Source organism: Lithobates pipiens, unplaced genomic scaffold (genome assembly GCF_037356315.1).
Source record: "Lithobates pipiens isolate NorthernLeopardFrog02 unplaced genomic scaffold, aLitPip1_a1.2 Scaffold_8, whole genome shotgun sequence".
In the NCBI taxonomy this organism is placed as follows: domain Eukaryota; kingdom Metazoa; phylum Chordata; class Amphibia; order Anura; family Ranidae; genus Lithobates; species Lithobates pipiens.
The window spans coordinates 675,677,468-675,696,910 of NW_027507903.1; the positions used below are offsets into that span (position 1 = coordinate 675,677,468).

The window sequence follows — 19,443 nt, forward strand, 5'->3', positions numbered from 1 at the left end:
TCCTCATCAACATGGGGACAAGGCGCTTTGGGGTGGGGGGGCCGCGCGGCCCCCCCTTCCCCAAGGCACCCCCCATGTTGAGGGCGCACGGCCTGGTACGGCTCAGGAGGGGGGGCGCTCGCTCGTCCCCCCCCTTTCCTGGCCGGCCGGGTAGCGTGCTCGGACAAGGGTCTGATGTGGACCTGAGGGGGACCCCCACGCCGATTTTTTTTCGGTGTTTGGGTTCCCCCTTAAGTCCATACCAGGTGGTGGGGCCCGCGAGGACGTGCTCAAAATGAGCAGACTTTTCTCCGGGCGGGAAAAGTCAGTTCATTTCAAAATTACGGCGGACTAGCATACGCAAGGCCGGATTGTCCGCCGAAATGCAAGTCCGACGGGAAGATTGGAGTGCAAAACTACTTTCTAAGTCCGCCGTACTTTCGGGTAAAAAAAGTACGCCGGAGGCTACACATGGTGGGATTGTCCGGCGGACTTGAGTTTGCCATCCGATTGTTTTTTCGTGTGTACGCGGCATTAGTGTCAAAGTCAAAATGTTGAAGAACTCGCTTACTTTGACTGCATCCATTGAATAGCCATTCGCAACTGGATGTTCACTCAAGTTGGACAGTCCTTCTCTCACAAGGCCTAGCAGCCAACAAGGTGCTTACTCAGGAACAAGTCTCTGCCACAGACGTTGTAGAACGTACAAGATAATGTCTCTGCCATAGACGTTTTAGTAGAACACATAGGGAAACTAAACTTGAATAACACTCGTAGGATACCTAGATCTTTCAGCCAGCTTGGCGATATCCAGGAGACCGGATTCTGTTGGGTACTTCAGCCCTTCCAGGCTCTTACTAAGGAACTAACCCGTACGTGGTCTTCTTCTGAAGAGTCCTCCCCTGGAATGCTTGAAGTTACTGGGTCTCTCCCAAACCGGAGACGGCACCCAACCACCTCAGAATCCTCCTTTAGTTTCCTTGCCTTGGGCTAGCCAGCCCAGAGACATCAAGATCGGGTGGATCCGCACCCCAGGCCATAGCCTTCCTGAGGGCTGGTCAGGAGGACCAGGACCATGAAGTCAGTACATCATTCTGGACTGGAACCCCCGAACCACGTGACGTCCGCATCTTAAATACTCTCTCCCAGAAAGCACAGCAAGAGCGCAACTCCCACTGGGCGGGCTCCGAGAGAGAGTAACTTAAACACCTAACCAGACTGTAGTTCAATGCCTGCCAGAAGAGACTGTGCCCCCTGCGGCCAGGCTGAACATCTCACAGTCCAGTCAGACTGATGCTGAAGTCTAAATTTAGACAATTGTACCCAAACCAAACTGCAGTTCAGGCATAACTTTAACTTTGAAAAACGAATATCATGTGCTCTTCATATATATATGTAATATAAATATATATATCTACATCACGCCACGTGACGTCAGACGTAATTTACGTCACAGAGTGGCCCTGCCCTCAGCTATAGAACAGCTGTCACCGAGAAAAAGCATCACTCAGCGGGAGCCTCCCATGGAGGCAGAGCTGTTGCGGCATTTATTTATTTTTTTGCTTTTTTCGGTCCGTCGGGTGGTGTGAGATGGATCTACACTGTGGGACATTTTTATATGTTTATTTTTTAATAAAAGACTTGTCCCAAAGTGTCTCCTGTCTTTTTTTTACTATTTTTGACACTTATTTTTGTGAAATGGTAGGGGTACAATGTACCCGTTACCTATTCACATAGGGTGGGAGGCCGGGATCTAGGGGTCCCCTTGTTAAAGGGGGCTTCCAGATTCTGATAAGCCCCCGCCCACATACCCCCACAACCACTGGGCAAGGGTTGTGGCGATGAGGCCCTTGTCCCCATCAACATGGGGACAAGTTGCTTTGGGGGTGACTCCAAAGCATCCCCCCATTTTGAGGGCATGTGGCCTGGTACGGTTCAGGAGGGGATGCTCTCTTGTCCCCCCTCTTTTCCTGTCTGCCAGGTTGTGTGCTCAGATAAGGGTCTAGTATGGATTTTGGGGGAGGGGGCCTACGCCGTTTTTTTTTTTATTTTAGCGCAGGATTCCCCTCAAAATCTATTCCAGACCTGAAGGGCCTGGTATGGATTTTGGGGGGACCCCCACGCAATTAAAAAAAACATTGGTTTGGGGTTCCCCTTAATATTCATACCAGATCCAAAGGGCCAAGTAATGGACTGGGGGGGGGGGGGCATGAAGTTTTTTTCAATGAGTTTTATCTATATTGCTGAGACCCGACAATACATTATAGCTTCGATCAGTTTTAAATTACTTTTTTTCCTTTAGAAATTTAATTTTGCTGTGGTATTGTTCTAAACACAGGAAAACTGTGCCACTTTACAGGCATACTATAGACACCCCCCAGGCGTGATATATATATTTTTTTAAACAAAAGTTTATTTCAGTTTCAGACAAAACAGAGAAAAAACAGTGGTACATTCAATTGCACATTGTACATTCATGGCAATTTGATATCAGAACATCAGTAAGGAGGAAACTATTGTCAGGAGCACAGCGGGGTAAGCTGAAAGTATATGAGAGAGGAGAAGAGAAGCCCCAGTTGACCAGGGGGAGAGGGGAGAGGGAGGGTGGCGAGCTGGGAACAAGGGAGGTGGAGGGTGGGAGGGAATGAACGGGTTCCACTTCCAGGAGTCACCATCATTAAACATTGTGTGCAGTTCTAGCTATCTCAGATCAGCTGTGTTACTTCATTCTGAGTCTTAGCCCAGAGGCAACGGTCGTTCACAGACCCAGGCCACCCATAGCTTGTCAAATTGTTTTGGGCAATTACATCCCATGTGTGTCAGCTTGTATACTAGCAGCACTAGATCTATCAGGGATTGCCATTGTTGGAACATGGGGGGAAGGGGCCTGTTCCATTGTAACAGGATTGCTTTTCTAGCATAGAAAGCGGCATAACATACAAATAGTTTTTTGGACTGTGGAGCATCTAATGTGTCACAAATACCCAGCAGTAGGGGTATTGGGTCACAGAGGCCCAGGCATGATATTTAAAGGAATATCTAATTTATATTGTTTCACTTTAAGCATTATTAAACTCAGTGCTCCCGAAAAAACTTTTATAAACTTTTTTTGCATTGATACATGGGGCAGGATCCAGATCCCCAAACACTTTTTATGGCAATAAATTGCATATAAGCCTTTAGAATGAGCACTTTTGGTTTTTCATGTGACTGTCCCATAGACTTTAACGGTGTTCCGCTGCTTTCAAATTTGCCACAAACAGGTGAATAGGTGAACGGACGAACACCCGATGTTCGAGTCGAACGCATCGGGCTCATCCCTACTGATAATAGAACATGTCTGTCCACAGATTCCGCGGACCGTCTGACATTTATCAAAATGAATCGGTCCTGGATTACCAGCAGCTAGGAAGCCCCTGATGCCACTGATTACGTGTTTTAGGGCTGTAGAATTTCTGCAAGACTTCTAGGCTGCCTAGCATTGTGGGTGCTGATTTCATCTGCAAGATTTTTTTCAGTGTAAGTTTCATGGGAATAATTAACACGCAAAGACCAATTTTTCTGCACCTATTTGACAGGTGAATATCATTTCAATTTTTGACAGCAAGGCCAATTTTTGCTTTCATCAAGAGTACCTCTATAGGATTACGGTGTGAATGCACCACTTACACACCCAGCCCAATTTTTCTGCACCCGTTACTTCTATCCAAAGTCTACGATGTTTGAAAGTTCTTATGCAAACCGAACAGGGGGTTGTTCCGCCCATCCCTATCCATAAATAAAGGTCCATAGAGAGATGCCTGAATTAAAGGTTGATGGTGAGACCCTAAATAAAGGTCAAGGTTGGGATTCCATAAGCAAAGGCCTATGGATGAAGACCATAAATAAAGGTTCATGGTGGGACTCCATAACTAAAGGTGCTACCTGATTTTAGAGCACCTACAGCAGCATCAGATCTGCATTAGGCCAAGGAAGGAGAAGAGTAGAGATAGCTATCACTTTTTGAACTTCTGTTTCATAATTTATTTCAGGTACTTATATAGAGCTGTCAAATTACGCCATGCTTTACATTTATATATATTATACATATTATCACACACACATATTATCATACTATTTCTGCTAGGCAGAATTGCTAACCACTTAGCCACAGTGCTACCCAATAAAGAATGCAGAATGTTTACCTTTATTTTTAATCAGGTTTATCTTGTTCGGGCCATCCGTTATGTTGGCAACTGGATAGAAAAAACACAAAGCTGAAGAGATTGAACATTGTAATGTTGTTTTTCTTCACTTTCTCTCTAAATGAGAATGGTCACCAGGACATATATACAGGGTGGAACTCCTCAAGTGGGGACGCAAATAAATAAACTCAGGGATTCCAATCCTTCTGCTTTCTATCCAAAAGAATGATTTGAGCTTTTTGAGAATTTCCTGAAATTACCTGATTTCTGTAGATCAGATACATCCATTTTCAATGCAGAATCTAAAGAATAAAATATAATAATAAAAAAAAGTAAATATAAATCAGAAACATTGGACAACAAAACTCTCCTCAGACCATAGGGGTAATCGGACTACACAGAAAACATGTGACTGCTCAGAACTACAATTTTGTTCAGAACACGGACAGCGATAAAGCTTTACAATTGATTCAGAAAGTGACATTAGAAGGATGAGTCACTTCCCTAACCATTTCAGTTGTGTATGTACAGTATATTTAAGCTTGAGCTATTGAGCTCTGTACAGAATAAGGTTTTGTTTTTTCTAAGAAAACAGATAAAGAGAGCCTAGAAAACAGGTAGAAAGGAGGAGATGGAGAGAGATAATTTTGATACTGGCTACAAGGCCTGCCTTGGCGTATCTGCACTTGGCACTAACTTAGCAAGGCTACTAGCACTGCATGTGTGTTGTGTATTTTTTTTTTACACACACAGAGTTGGAGGGTGCAGGTTATTGGGGCCTGCATTGATGTTGAGGGAGGTTCTCTGGCCTTAAACCACTTACCAACTGTGAGGGGTCTCTCTACAGGAGAGCCCTTTACCAAGTACTTGGTTGACTGGCTTTGGCCTAGGTAGACGTTAGTGTACCTTGCACCCCAGGGAGTTCAGTATTGGAGTTCCCTCTTTTTTGCAGGCTTGGATATTTCTCCACCATCTATGCATTTATTTGTGTGTTGCAATTTCACGGTTCACAGGGAATTTGGCAATGCACAGCAAAGCAGAGCTATGCAAGGTCTCCTTCCACTACCCTCCTCCTCAACAGAATTATGTATGAGGATCTCCTTCTACTACCTCCTCCTCCACAGAATTATGTATGCAGGATCTCCTTCCACTACCTCCTCCTCCTCCACAGAATTATTTATGCAGGATCTCCTTCCCCTACCTCCTCCACAGAATTATGTATGCAGGATCTCCTTCCACTACCTCCTCCACAGAATTATGTATGCAGGATCTCCTTCCACTACCTCCTCCTCCTCCTCCACAGAATTATGTATGCAGGATCTTCTTCCTCTACCTCCTCCACAGAATTATGTATGCAGGATCTCCTTCCACTACCTCCTCCTCCACAGAATTATGTATACAGGATCTCCTTCCACTACCTCCTCCTCCACAGAATTATGTATGCAGGATCTCCTTCCACTACCTCCTCCTCCACAGAATTATGTATGCAGGATCTCCTTCCGCTACCTCCTCCTCCTACACAGAATTATGTATGCAGGATCTCCTTCCACTACCTCCTCCTCCACATAATTATGTATGCAGGATCTCCTTCCACTACATCCTCCTCCACAGAATTATGTATGCAGGATCTCCTTCCACTACCTCCTCCTCCTACACAGAATTATGTATGCAGGATCTCCTTCCACCACCTCCTTTTTTTTCGGTGTAAGTTTCATGGGAATAATTAACACGTAAAGACCAATTTTTCTGCACCTATTTGACAGGTGAATATCATTTAAATTTTTGACAGCAAGGCCAATTTTTGCTTTCATCAAGAGTACCTCTATAGGATTACGGTGTGAATGCACCACTTACACACCCAGCCCAATTTTTCTGCACCCGTTACTTCTATCCAAAGTCTGCGATGTTTGAAAGTTCTTATGCAAACCGAACAGGGGGTTGTTCCGCCCATCCCTATCCATAAATAAAGGTCCATAGAGAGATGCCTGAATTAAAGGTTGATGGTGAGACCCTAAATAAAGGTCAAGGTTGGGATTCCATAAGCAAAGGCCTATGGATGAAGACCATAAATAAAGGTTCATGGTGGGACTCCATAACTAAAGGTGCTACCTGATTTCAGAGCACCTACAGCAGCATCAGATCTGCATTAGGCCAAGGAAGGAGAAGAGTAGAGATAGCTATCACTTTTTGAACTTCTGTTTCATAATTTATTTCAGGTACTTATATAGAGCTGTCAAATTACGCCATGCTTTACATTTATATATATTATACATATTATCACACACACATATTATCATACTATTTCTGCTAGGCAGAATTGCTAACCACTTAGCCACAGTGCTACCCAATAAAGAATGCAGAATGTTTACCTTTATTTTTAATCAGGTTTATCTTGTTCGGGTCATCCGTTATGTTGGCAACTGGATAGAAAAAACACAAAGCTGAAGAGACTGAACATTGTAATGTTGTTTTCCTTCACTTTCTCTCTAAATGAGAATGGTCACCAGGACATATATACAGGGTGGAACTCCTCAAGTGGGGACGCAAATAAATAAACTCAGAGATTCCAATCCTTCTGCTTTCTATCCAAAAGAATGATTTGAGCTTTTTGAGAATTTCCTGAAATTACCTGATTTCTGTAGATCAGATACATCCTTTTTCAATGCAGAATCTAAAGAATAAAATATAATAATAAAAAAAAGTAAATATAAATCAGAAACATTGGACAACAAAACTCTCCTCAGACCATAGGGGTAATCGGACTACGCAGAAAACATGTGACTGCTCAGAACTACAATTGTTCAGAACACGGACAGCGATAAAGCTTTACAATTGATTCAGAAATTGACATTAGAAGGATGAGTCACTTCCCTAACCATTTCAGTTGTGTATGTACAGTATATTTAAGCTTGAGCTATTGAGCTCTGTACAGAATAAGTTTTTTTTTTCTAAGAAAACAGATAAAGAGAGCCTAGAAAACAGGTAGAAAGGAGGAGATAGAGAGAGATAATTTGATACTGGCTACAAGGCCTGCCTTGGTGTAGCTGCACTTGGCACTAATTTAGCAAGGGTACTAGCACTGCATGTGTGGTGTTTTTTTTTTTTTTTTACACACACTGAGTTGGAGGGTGCAGGTTATTGGGGCCTGCATTGATGTTGAGGGAGGTTCTCTGGCCTTAAACCGCTTCCCAACTGTGAGGGGAGGGGGGGGGAGGGGTCTCTCTACACGAGAGCCCTTTACCAAGTACTTGGTTGACTGGCTTTGGCCTAGGTAGACGTTAGTGTACCTTGTGCCCCAGGGAGTTCAGTATTAGAGTTCCCTCTTTTTTGCAGGCTTGGATATTTCTCCACCATCTATGCATTTATTTGTGTGCTGCAATTTCACGGTTCACAAGGAATTTGGCAATGCACAGCAAAGCAGAGCTATGCAAAGTCTCCTTCCACTACCCTCCTCCTCCACAGAATTATGTATGCAGGATTTCCTTGCACTACCTCCTCCTCCACAGAATAATGTTTGCAAGATCTCCTTCCTCTACCTCCTCCTCCACAGAATTATGTATGCAGGATCTCCTTCCGCTACCTCCTCCTCCACAGAATTATGTATGCAGGATCTCCTTCCGCTACCTCCTCCTCCTCCACAGAATTATGTATACAGGATCTCCTTCCGCTACCTCCTCCTCCACAGAATTATGTATGGAGGATCTCCTTCCACTACCTCCTCCACAGAATTATGTATGCAGGATCTCCTTCCGCTACCTCCTCCTCCACAGAATTATGTATGCAGGATCTCCTTCCTCTACCTCCTCCACAGAATTATGTATGCAGGTTCTCCTTCCGCTACCTCCTCCTCCACAGAATTATGTATGGAGGATCTCCTTCCGCTACCTCCTCCTCCACAGAATTATGTATGTAGGATCTCTTTCCACTACCTCCTCCTTCACAGAATTATGTATGCAGGATCTAATTCCACTACCTCCTCCCCCACAGAATTATGTATGCAGGATCTCCTTCCACTACCTCCTCCTCCACAGAATTATGTATGCAGGATCTCCTTCCACTACCTCCTCCTCCACAGAATTATGTATGCAGGATCTCCTTCCACTACCTCCTCCTCCACAGAATTATGTATGCAGGATCTCCTTCCATTACCTCCTCCTACACAGAATTATGTATGCAGGATCTCCTTCCTCTACCTCCTCCTTTACAGAATTATGTATGCAGGATCTCCTTCCACTACCTCCTCTTCCACAGAATTATGTATGCAGGATCTCCTTCCGCTACCTCCTCCTCCACAGAATTATGTATGCAGGATCTCCTTCCACTACCTCCTCCTCCACAAAATTATGTATGCAGGGTCTCATTCCACTACCTCCTCCTCCACAGAATTATTTATGCAGGATCTCCTTCCACTACCTCCTCCTCCTCCACAGAATTAGGTATGCAGGATCTCCTTCTACTACCTCCTCCTCCACAGAATTATGTATGCAGGATCTCCTTCCATTACCTCCTCCTACACAGAATTATGTATGCAGGATCTCCTTCCTCTACCTCCTCCTTTACAGAATTATGTATGCAGGATCTCCTTCCACTACCTCCTCCTCCACAGAATTATGTATGCAGGATCTCCTTCCACTACCTCCTCCTCCACAGAATTATGTATGCAGGATCTCCTTCTACTACCTCCTCCTCCACAGAATTATGTATGCAGGATATCCTTCCACTACCTCCTCATGAAACCATTTTCAAAAGCAATCAGGGGTGATTACATACTTACAATTAGCCTTAAGTTGTGTAATTTCTTCTTCAATATTTTTATCTGAGAATGGAAAAGAATTCATATAAGTGAATGCTCTTTGATGCTTGAAAGAAATGTATATAGAACGGCAATTTTATGCATTTCTTACTGCCACATCCAGTATTTGAAACTAAAAGACAAAACCCCTAGTGTTGGACTTTTAAGGCACGTACAAGATAAACAAGTATTTTGAATATAAACATTTTTTATTCAATTAAATATGTAGTATAAAACATGTAGCATAGGGAATGCATTTACAACATTGTCACCAGTGTACATACAGTAGTATACAGTACTTTTGCACCCAACGCGTTTCGGAGTACACGTATCTCCTTCCTCAGGGGTGAGTATTTAGCAAAAGAGATTTGTATTTGGGCGAGTTACTGAATTAGCATTCCGTAGTATTGTAATTAAAAACAGGAATTAAGACAGGTGTGCCAGCAAATTTCTCAGCTCCAAAACTTTTAGTATAATTGTTTTATAGGATATTTTACATCCATGCCAGATAAAAAAAAAAAGAATATTCGAAAGAATAATAGTAGAAAAAGGCCAAAAACTCTTAGCCCCCCAGCATAAGCAGAGTGTAACCTGAAGATGCACTGGGGCCAAATGGCGAGTCCTGAAAATGGTATTCAAAGAATCAACAAATAGAAAATGATTATGGTATATAATAGCTGATCTTGGCTTTTTAACAGGGAGCTTGCAAAATCCTGACAGCCTGTCTCGGCATTCAGCAGCTGAGTGCTTGAAAACTCACAATAGCAAATATTTCCATGATTGGGAGGCACAGCTGTGTTATATAGAAAGGTATAGTATATAATGGCTGTATGCTAACTGTAAATGGAAATATGACATGATTGTGTAAACTCTCAGATGTTCAAGGGCGGAAATCCATCAATGCACAAAAGCAGTTCCCTACTACCCATTACCCACTACTCTCTTATTCTACTTAATTATATATGTAGGGACTCATCCTACTGCCCCTCTATCACAAAGAATTATGTCTTTGGGGTCTCCTTCCACTACCTCCTTCTCCGCACAATTATGTATGCAGGATCTCCTTCCTCTCCTACCACCTGACCTGCATGCTTTGGCCAATCACAGCGCGCTGTGAGAGCCATGATTGGCCAAAGGCATGGTGCCTTTGTCCAATCATGGCTCGGGGGCTAAGTCCACTCCCCACACTATTTAAGGCTTCTTACATTTCTAAAGGAAAAAATGTCATTTAAAACTGGTCGTGGCTGTAATGTATTGTCAAATATTGTTGCAATATACATACAAATCATTGAAAAAAAAATGCTGTGAGCCCCCCCCCCCCCCAGTCCATTACCAGACCATGTGGGTCTGGTATGGATATTAAGGGGAACCCAGCACCAAAATTAATAAAAAAAATGGCATGGGAGTCCCCTCCAAAATCCATACCAAGCACTTCAGGTCTGGTATGGATATTAAGGGGTACCCTATGCCAAAATGATTAAAAAAATGGCATGTGGGTCCCCCTAAAATCCATACCAGGCCCTTCAGGTCTGGTATGGATATTAAGGGGATCCCTGCGCCAAAATTAAAACAAAAATGGCATGGGGGTCCCTCCCAAAATCCATACCAGGCCCTTCAGGTCTGGTATGGATATTAAGGGGATCCCTGCGCCAAAATTAAAACAAAAATGGCATGGGGGTCCCTCCCAAAATTCATACCAGGCCCTTCAGGTCTGGTATGGATTTTAAGGACAACCCTGTGCCAAAATGTAAACAAACAAAAAAAAAAGTCGTGGGGGTCTCTCCCAAATCCATACCAGACCTTTATCCAAGCACGCAACCTGGCAGGCCACATGCCCTCAACATGGGGAGGGTACTTTGGGCCTCCCCCAAAACACCTTGTCTCCATGTTGATAGGGACAAGGGCCTCTTCCCCACAACTCTTGCCTGGTGGTTGTGGGGGTCTGCGGGTGGGGGGGTTTATCGGAATCTGGAAGCCCTGTTTAACAAGGGGGCCCTCAGATCCGGCCCCCCACGTTAATGGGTATGGGGTAAAACAAAAGTGTCAAAAAAGTAAAAATGACAGCAGACAGTTTTTGACAATTCCATTATTAAAAAAACAAAATAGTGTTCTGCGATGTTCATCAATCTTCAATCACAGCACCGACGATCCAGAGAAAAAAACCCCAGAAAAACTGAAACACTCCACCTGAATGGGAGGTGTCCCCAATGACTGCAGCCTTTTCCCAATGACAGCTCTTATATAGATGAGGGTGGGGCCACCTGGTGACATAAATGGGTGACCCTGCCCTACTATGACATCACATGATGTCAGAGGGGACAGGATCATCCGGTTATGTCACCGGATGCCCCCCTTCCTATATAACAGCTGTCAAAGCAAAAAAAGGGGCCGTCTGCACCATGTTTGAAGATGAATGGACATCGTGGGACTTTATAAAAAAAAAAAAGGACTTGTCAAAAACTGCCACCTGTGCTTTTTACTTTTTTTACTTTTTTTGGGGGAATGAGTAGGAGTACAATGTATCCCATACCCCTTCACATGGGGGGAGGCGGGATCTGGGGCCCCTTGTTAAAGAGGGCTTCCAGATTCCAATAAGCCCCCTAACCGCAGACCCCCACAACCACTGGGCTAGGGTTGTGAGGGGATCCCAAAACACCCTCCTCATGTTGAGGGCATGTGGCCGGTTATGGTTCAGGAGAGGAGGTGCTCTCGCCCCACCTCTCCCGTTTTCCTGAGGCCTGCCAGGTTGCATTCTCGGATAAGGCTCTGGTATGGATTTTGAGAGGACTCAAATTCATTTGTTTTATTTTGGCGCAGGGTTAATCTTAAAATCCATAACAGACTTGAAGGGCCTTGTAATGGACGAGGGGGAAACCCACACCATTTTTTTCAATATTGCCAAGATCCGACAGTTCATTAAAGCCACAAGCAGTTTTAAATGAAAATTTTTCCTTTAGAAATATCTTTTTGCTGCAGTACTGTTATGAACATGGGAAAGATGCACTACTTTACAGACAGACTAAGAGGACCCCCCCCCCCCCCCCCCGCATGATATTTAAAGGAAAATTTCATTTTTGTTGTTTCACTTTAAGCATTATTAAAGTCACTGCTCCCGAAAAAATGTCTGCTTTAAAAAAAAAATAATCCATTGATACATGTCCCTGGGGCAGGACCCGGGTTCCCAAACACTTTTTATGACAATAACTTGCATATAAGCCTTTAAAATAAGCACTTTTGATTTTTCATGTTCGTGTCCCATAGACTTTAACGGTGTTCGCAAAATTTTTTTTGTCTGTTCGCATGTTCTGCTGCAAACCGAATTGGGGGGCGTTCGGCTCATCCCTAATTATTACGCTTCTCCTCCACAGAATTATGTATGCAGGGCCTCCTTCCACTACCTCCTCCTCCACAGAATTATGTATGCAGGATCTCCTTCCACTACCTCCTCCTCCACAGAATTATGTATGCAGGATCTCCTTCCACTACCTCCTCCTCCACAGAATTATGTATGCAGGATCTCCTTCCACTATCTCCTCCTCCACAGAATTATGTATGGGGGATCTCCTTCCACTACCTCCTCCTCCACAGAATTATGTATGGAGGATCTCCTTCCACTAGTTCCTCCTCCACAGAATTATGTATGGAGGATCTCCTTCCACTAGTTCCTCCTCCACAGAATTATGTATGCAGGATCTCCTTCCACTACCTCCTCCTCCACAGAATTATGTATGCAGGATCTCCTTCCACTATCTCCTCCTCCACAGAATTATGTATGGAGGATCTCCTTCCACTACCTCCTCCTCCACAGAATTATGTATGGGGGATCTCCTTCCACTACCTCCTCCTCCACAGAATTATGTATGGAGGATCTCCTTCCACTAGTTCCTCCTCCACAGAATTATGTATGGAGGATCTCCTTCCACTACCTCCTCCTCCACAGAATTATGTATGCAGGATCTCCTTCCACTATCTCCTCCTCCACAGAATTATGTATGCAGGATCTCCTTCCACTACCTCCTCCTCCTCCACAGAATTATGTATGGAGGATCTCCTTCCACTACCTCCTCCTCCACAGAATTATGTATGGAGGATCTCCTTCCACTACCTCCTCCTCCACAGAATTATGTATGCAGGATATCCTTCCACTACCTCCTCCTCCACAGAATTATGTATGCAGGATCTCCTTCCACTACCTCCTCCTCCACAGGATTATGTATGTAGGATCTCCTTCCGCTACCTCCTCCTCCACAGAATTATGTATGCAGGATATCCTTCCACTACCTCCTCCTCCACAGAATTATGGATGGAGGATCTCCTTCCACTACCTCCTCCTCCACAGAATTATGGATGGAGGATCTCCTTCCACTAGTTCCTCCTCCACAGAATTATGTATGGAGGATCTCCTTCAACTACCTCCTCCTCCACAGAATTATGTATGCAGGATCTCCTTCCACTACCTCCTCCTCCACAGAATTATGTATGCAGGATCTCCTTCCACTACCTCCTCCTCCTCCACAAATTATGTATGCAGGATCTCCTTCCACTACCTCCTCCTCCACAGAATTATGTATGGAGGATCTCCTTCCACTAGTTCCTCCTCCACAGAATTATGTATGGAGGATATCCTTCCACTACCTCCTCCTCCACAGAATTATGTATGCAGGATCTCCTTCCACTACCTCCTCCTCCACAGAATTATGTATGCAGGATCTCCTTCCACAACCTCCTCCTCCACAGAATTATGTGTGCACTTTCCATTAGACTTCACTTCTGTGCATTCATGAAAACCATTTGCAAAAGCAATCAGGGGTGATTACATACTTACCATTAGCCTTAAGTTGTGTAATTTCTTCTTCAATATTTTTATCTGAGAATGGAAAAGAATTCATATAAGTGAATGCTCCTTGAAAGAAATGTATATAGAACGGCAATTTTATGCATTTCTTACTGCCACATCCAGTATTTGAAACTAAAAGACAAAACCCCTAGTGTTGGACTTTTAAGGCACGTACAAGATAAACAAGTATTTTGAATACAAAAATTATTTATTTTATTAAATATGTAGTATAAAACATGTAGCATAGGGAATGCATTTACAACATTGTCACCAGTGTACATACAGTAGTATACAGTACTCTTGCACCCAACGCGTTTCGGAGTACACGTATCTCCTTCCTCAGGGGTGAGTATTTAGCAAAAGAGATTTGTATTTGGGCGAGTTACTGAATTAGCATTCCGTAGTATTGTAATTAAAAACAACAGGAATTAAGACAGGTGTAACAAAACGAAAAATACTAAGCCGCACTAAATCATATAGATATCAAATTGTGCAACAATTGAAAAATCGTGAACAGTTAGTATCCTCTACACATAAATTAGTGTACACTTGTGTCATAAATAACAAGATACATATATAAATTATAAATGCAAATCACTCATTTCTTGCGGTATAAAGTCACATAACATATGCCTATAATAATATAGGCACTAAAAAAACTCTACACAAAACACACACCCAGTGTATGAACAATAAGTCCGAGTATATAAATCACAGCAGACTACTTTTTTTATAGAAAACTGTGAACAAAAGTCCTCCACAAATAAACCATAAAGAATCAAAAAATGCCCCCAGGAGGCCGGAAGTGGTCCTATGGGCACGCTATATCGATGACGTCCTCCTCCTATGGGATGGAGCTGAAACTGAATTAAATATATTCATGGCCACCCTCAATATGAACGATAGGGGCATCAAGTTTAATTTTGAGGCCAGCCAGGAAGAAATCTGCTTCCTGGATTTGAAAATTAGGATAGATGATAACCGCTTTGTAACATCTACTTTCTTTAAAACAACGGACCGCAATCCCTACATCCCTTTGGACAGTTGTCATTATGAACCCTGGTTGAGAGCTGTACCTCAGGGGCAGTTTACGCGCCTAAGACGCAATTGCACCGAAATCAGCACTTTTGAGGATCAAGCAACCCTCCTTTCAAATAGGTTTCTAGAAAAGGTATACACTAATGATTTCTTATTGAAAGCATTTCAAACGGTTCGAGAGAAAGAGAGGGCGATTCTGCTAGATGACAGGAGACCTGTGGACGTGGAGGCACAGAATAGGATCCCATTTATTACTACTTTTTCAGCACAGCACCGCAGTATTAAACAACTAATACAGAGGCACTGGCATTTGCTAACAAGCGACCCAGTCCTTGGTGCGATTTTACCAACTAAATCACAGGGGGTGTTTAAGGGGGCATCCTCTTTGGGTAGCCGTGTGGCACCAAGTGTGCACGACCCCCCAGAGGTCAACAGATCCTTTTTTCATGATATGAAGGGATACTGTAAATGTAGAAATTGCCAGATCTGCACTTTAAATAGCTGTAGGGACAGGAGGATCAATAATTTTACATCTACAAGTACACTAAGATTGTATGACATTGAATCATTCATTACTTGTTCATCTGAAGGAGTAGTGTATTTGATACAGTGCCCTTGCGGCCTCCAATATGTAGGGAGGACCAAAAGGGCACTAAAAACTAGACTCAATGAACACATTGGTAACATTAGGAGGGGTTTCGACAAACACCCGGTGTCACGCCATTTTGATCAAGTACATAACAGGGACCCCTCCAATACGTTATATGTGGGCATTGATAAGTACAGACCCCATAGGAGGGGCGGGTCACTCGTTAGGGAGATCTCCAGACAAGAAATGGCCTGGATATATAGGTTGAGGACCTATGTTCCGTTCGGCCTGAATGTTGACACAGATGTGAACGCCTTCATTAATAATTCATGAAGGCACACACATCCTGTCTGCATTGTTTGAGCACCTTACGAGCCACTTGGGACTTCCCTGTATGTAAGGCTTTTGAATCTGGTTGCAACCAATGTCCCTTAGAATTTAATCTTTGTGTACGATGTTGAGCATTATTTCTCCATTTGTCTCTTTTCTAATACAAAAGAATGGTGAATATAGTTTCATATCATTATATATATTTTCAGAAAAGTGGTATTAGGTGTTTAACCACTTGTCGACCGCCGCACGACGATGTACGTCCTATTTTTGAAGAGGGATATCTCGGTAACGGCAGCAGCTGCTGCCACAACCGAGATATCCATCTCTTCAGGCGGCGGTCGGCTGTACGATAACGGTGGTCTCCGCGGCGGATTCGCCGCGAGATCACCGCTATCGACGGCGGGAGAGGTGCCACCCCCCCTCCCGCCGCTTCCGCCGCTCACCGCTTCCGCCGCTCACCGGAGCCGTCGGTAGCGGCGGAGGCGATCGGGTCCTTTCATCTGCTGGGCATAGAGACGAGTGAGGCTAAGATGGCCCCCACTCGTCTCTATACCATAGGAGGGCGGAAGCGATGTCAAAACGTCACTTCCGCCCATACCTCTTTACCTCTTAAAGGTATATTTTTTTTAAATGTCAGATTTTCTTCTTCTTTTTTTTTGCATTTTAGCTGAAATATGAGATCTGAGGACTTTTTGACCCCAGATCTCATATTTAAGAGGACCTGTCATGCTTTTTTCTATTACAAGGGATGTTTACATTCCTTGTAATAGGAATAAAAGTGATCCATTTTTTTTTTTAAAACAGTGTAAAAATAAATAGAAGCGAGCGCATACATGAGTAGCGCCCGCATATGAAAACGGTGGTCAAACCACACATGTGAGGTATCGCCGCGATCGGTAGAGCGAGAGCAATAATTCTAGCCCTCCTCTGTAACACAAAAAATGCAACCTGTAGAATTTTTTAAATGTCGCTTATGGAGATTTTTGAGGCTAAAAGTTTGACGCCATTCCACGAGTGGGCGCAATTTTGAAGCGTGACATGTTGGGTATCAATTTACTCTGCGTACCATTATCTTTCACAGTATAAAAAAAAAATTGGCTAATTTTACTGTTATCTTATTTTTTTATTCAAAAAATTAATTTTTTCCAAAAAAAGTGCGCTTGTAAGACCGCTGCACAAATACGGTGTGAAAAAAAGTATTTCAATGACCGCCATTTTATTCTCTAGGGTGTTAAAAAAAAAACAATATAAAATGTTTGGGGGTTCTAAGTAATTTTCTAGCAAAAAAAACTGTTTTAAACATGTAAACACCAAGTCTGAAAAAGAGGCCTGGTCCTTAAAGAGGGATTCCACCTAAAAAAAAAATATTAAAAGCCAGCAGCTATAAATACTACAGCAGCTGACTTTTAATAAATGGACACTCACCTGTCCCGGGTTCCAGCGATGCCGGCAGCCGAGGCCGATCGATCGCTCGGCCCTCGGCTGCTGCCGCCACCATTCTAGGTGAGGGAATCAGGAAGTAAAGCGAATCGGCTTCATTTCCCGGTTCCCTACTGCGCATGCGCGACTTGCGCCGCGCAATAGGAAATCTCCGCGCTGTCACTGGGACCCGTGTGTGTCCCAGCAGACAGCGCGGCAGGACAGGAAATGGCGTAGACTCCCACGGGAGTGTATGCCCGGAATTGTGGGTGAAAATACCTGTCTTTGACAGGTATCTCCACCCCCCTCCCCCCTGAAAGGTGTCAATTGTGACACCGGAGGGGGGGAGGGATCCGATCAGCGGAGGTTCCACTTTAGGGTGGAATCCCGCTTTAAGTGGTTAAAATGCATTTTTATTATTGCATTTATTATATGATATTGTAAGCTCTTCTCACTAGGCTTACACTCTGGGCCGGTGGCTTTACACGTTATATATGGGAGGGATAATATAAAGATTTTTTCCTGGTGAAGGATAGAATAATTTTGACATGTTTTAATACTCAGGGTTTCAATGTGACAGTAGTGTGGCACTGGACCCGTTTCCATTGTATGCGGGTGCGGGTCGAGCCCCTGTTTAGTATTTTATATAATTTTTGGTTCTTATTTAGTTCTATTTTCATTTTTTATACATTTTTTATATTTATTTCAAAGGGATTTTTCAATTTTTATATTGAAAAATGTACTTTGGTTTTTTTCCTCTTCCCCCCCCCCCCTCCCCCCTCCCTATTTTCTGGACGGGGCTATATTTTGTTCTTACGGCCCTGGGGAGGTTTGGGCTGGTTCTGGGCCCGTTCGCGTCGGACATTTGGTGCGGTGTAGGTGGGGGTTGACCTGCCGCCGCTGGGCTGGCGATGCGGATGTCGCCTATTTGTGACAATGGGCCGCTCCGCAATGCGTGTGATAGGGCGCTCTTGTGGAGACCGGACCTGTAGGGTAGCGGAACGAGCATCCATAGGGTTAAACGCCACACGTTTTAGGAGGAGGAGATTGGGTATCGGATGGGATCGTTCGGAAGCTATTTGCTAACGAAAATGAGGCTTGGCTAATCCGGATACAGCCATATACCGGATGTGATGAACCGGAAGCTATCTGAGCCCGAGAGCGAGGCTTGGCTGCACCGGATGTGGCCGCAAACCGGAAGTTGAGGACCGGAAGTGGGGCGGGGAAGGTCCTAATGTATTGGTTTTCATTCTCTTCCTGTGTTAAGGTCGATTTGGGAACGTTTTATTACAGGTAGGGAGTTTTATTCCGAAATTTAGCGGAATATATATTGTGAGTGGTCTCTGCATCAGGTCATCCACCCAATAGCAGCTGTTTCTGGTACTAAGAACATCGGCTATTGGCCATTTTTTCAGGGGGGTTGAAATGTAACCTGGCTTTAGCAAGTCCCCGATTGGCCCACCAATTTTATTGGTGAGATCAAGGCTGGTGGGAGGTCCCGACAAATCAGATTTGGACATAGGAATGAGGCTTGGTTTTGGCGGGAATAGCCGGGTGCTCAGAGTGAGGCCTGGAGGGCTAGAGACAATATAAATGGAGGTGACGCAGCGTGCCGCTCGTGCACCTGGATGACGCAATTTTGTTGCGAAACGCGTAGGGCTGAGTGATACGCTAAACGTCACCTCGTGTTTGTAATAGTTCCAGGAGAACGGGTCTGTGCGTCCGGCTAGCGCAACGGACTTAAGGTTTTCTGATCTTTTATACACTGCTTTGATGTCTCCACCCCGAGTCCTTTTGGATCTATAAGAAAGACCCCTGGGAGTGTTTACTTTACAACCCTTGTTTGGAGTGGCGATGCAGGGAGAACACTAAGGACCCTGCCAGGCTGGAAGACGTGTTCATATCTAAAGGCCTTTTGTGACCCTCTGTAGTGGGGGGTCATGCCTTTCTGGTAAGCGGCAAATTTAATTGTGTTTCGGTGGTGGCTCAAGCACTATTGCAATGGACCCAGCAATGGATCTTTTTTGATTCTTTATGGTTTATTTGTGGAGGACTTTTGTTCACAGTTTTCTATAAAAAAAGTAGTCTGCTGTGATTTATATACTCAGACTTATTGTTCATACACTGGGTGTGTGTTTTGTGTAGAGTTTTTTTAGTGCCTATATTATTATAGGCATATGTTATGTGACTTTATACCGCAAGGAATGAGTGATTTGCATTTATAATTTATAATTTATATATGTATCTTGTTATTTATGACACAAGTGTACAC

The 19,443-nt window shown here is 43.8% G+C and overlaps 1 protein-coding gene across 1 annotated transcript in view; it reads right to left on the bottom strand.

The window, feature by feature from the left end:
- Nucleotides 1-19,443, bottom strand: part of LOC143962521 (uncharacterized) — a 48,886-nt gene that overhangs the window by 5,805 nt on the left and 23,638 nt on the right. Inside the window, exons 6-10 of the mRNA XM_077471795.1 lie at nt 13,781-13,822; nt 8,938-8,979; nt 6,793-6,834; nt 4,424-4,465; nt 4,164-4,214 (exon numbers count right to left, since the gene is read on the bottom strand). Of these exons, the coding sequence (XP_077327921.1) occupies nt 4,164-4,214; nt 4,424-4,465; nt 6,793-6,834; nt 8,938-8,979; nt 13,781-13,822 (219 nt within the window). The remainder of the gene's footprint in view (nt 1-4,163; nt 4,215-4,423; nt 4,466-6,792; nt 6,835-8,937; nt 8,980-13,780; nt 13,823-19,443) is intronic.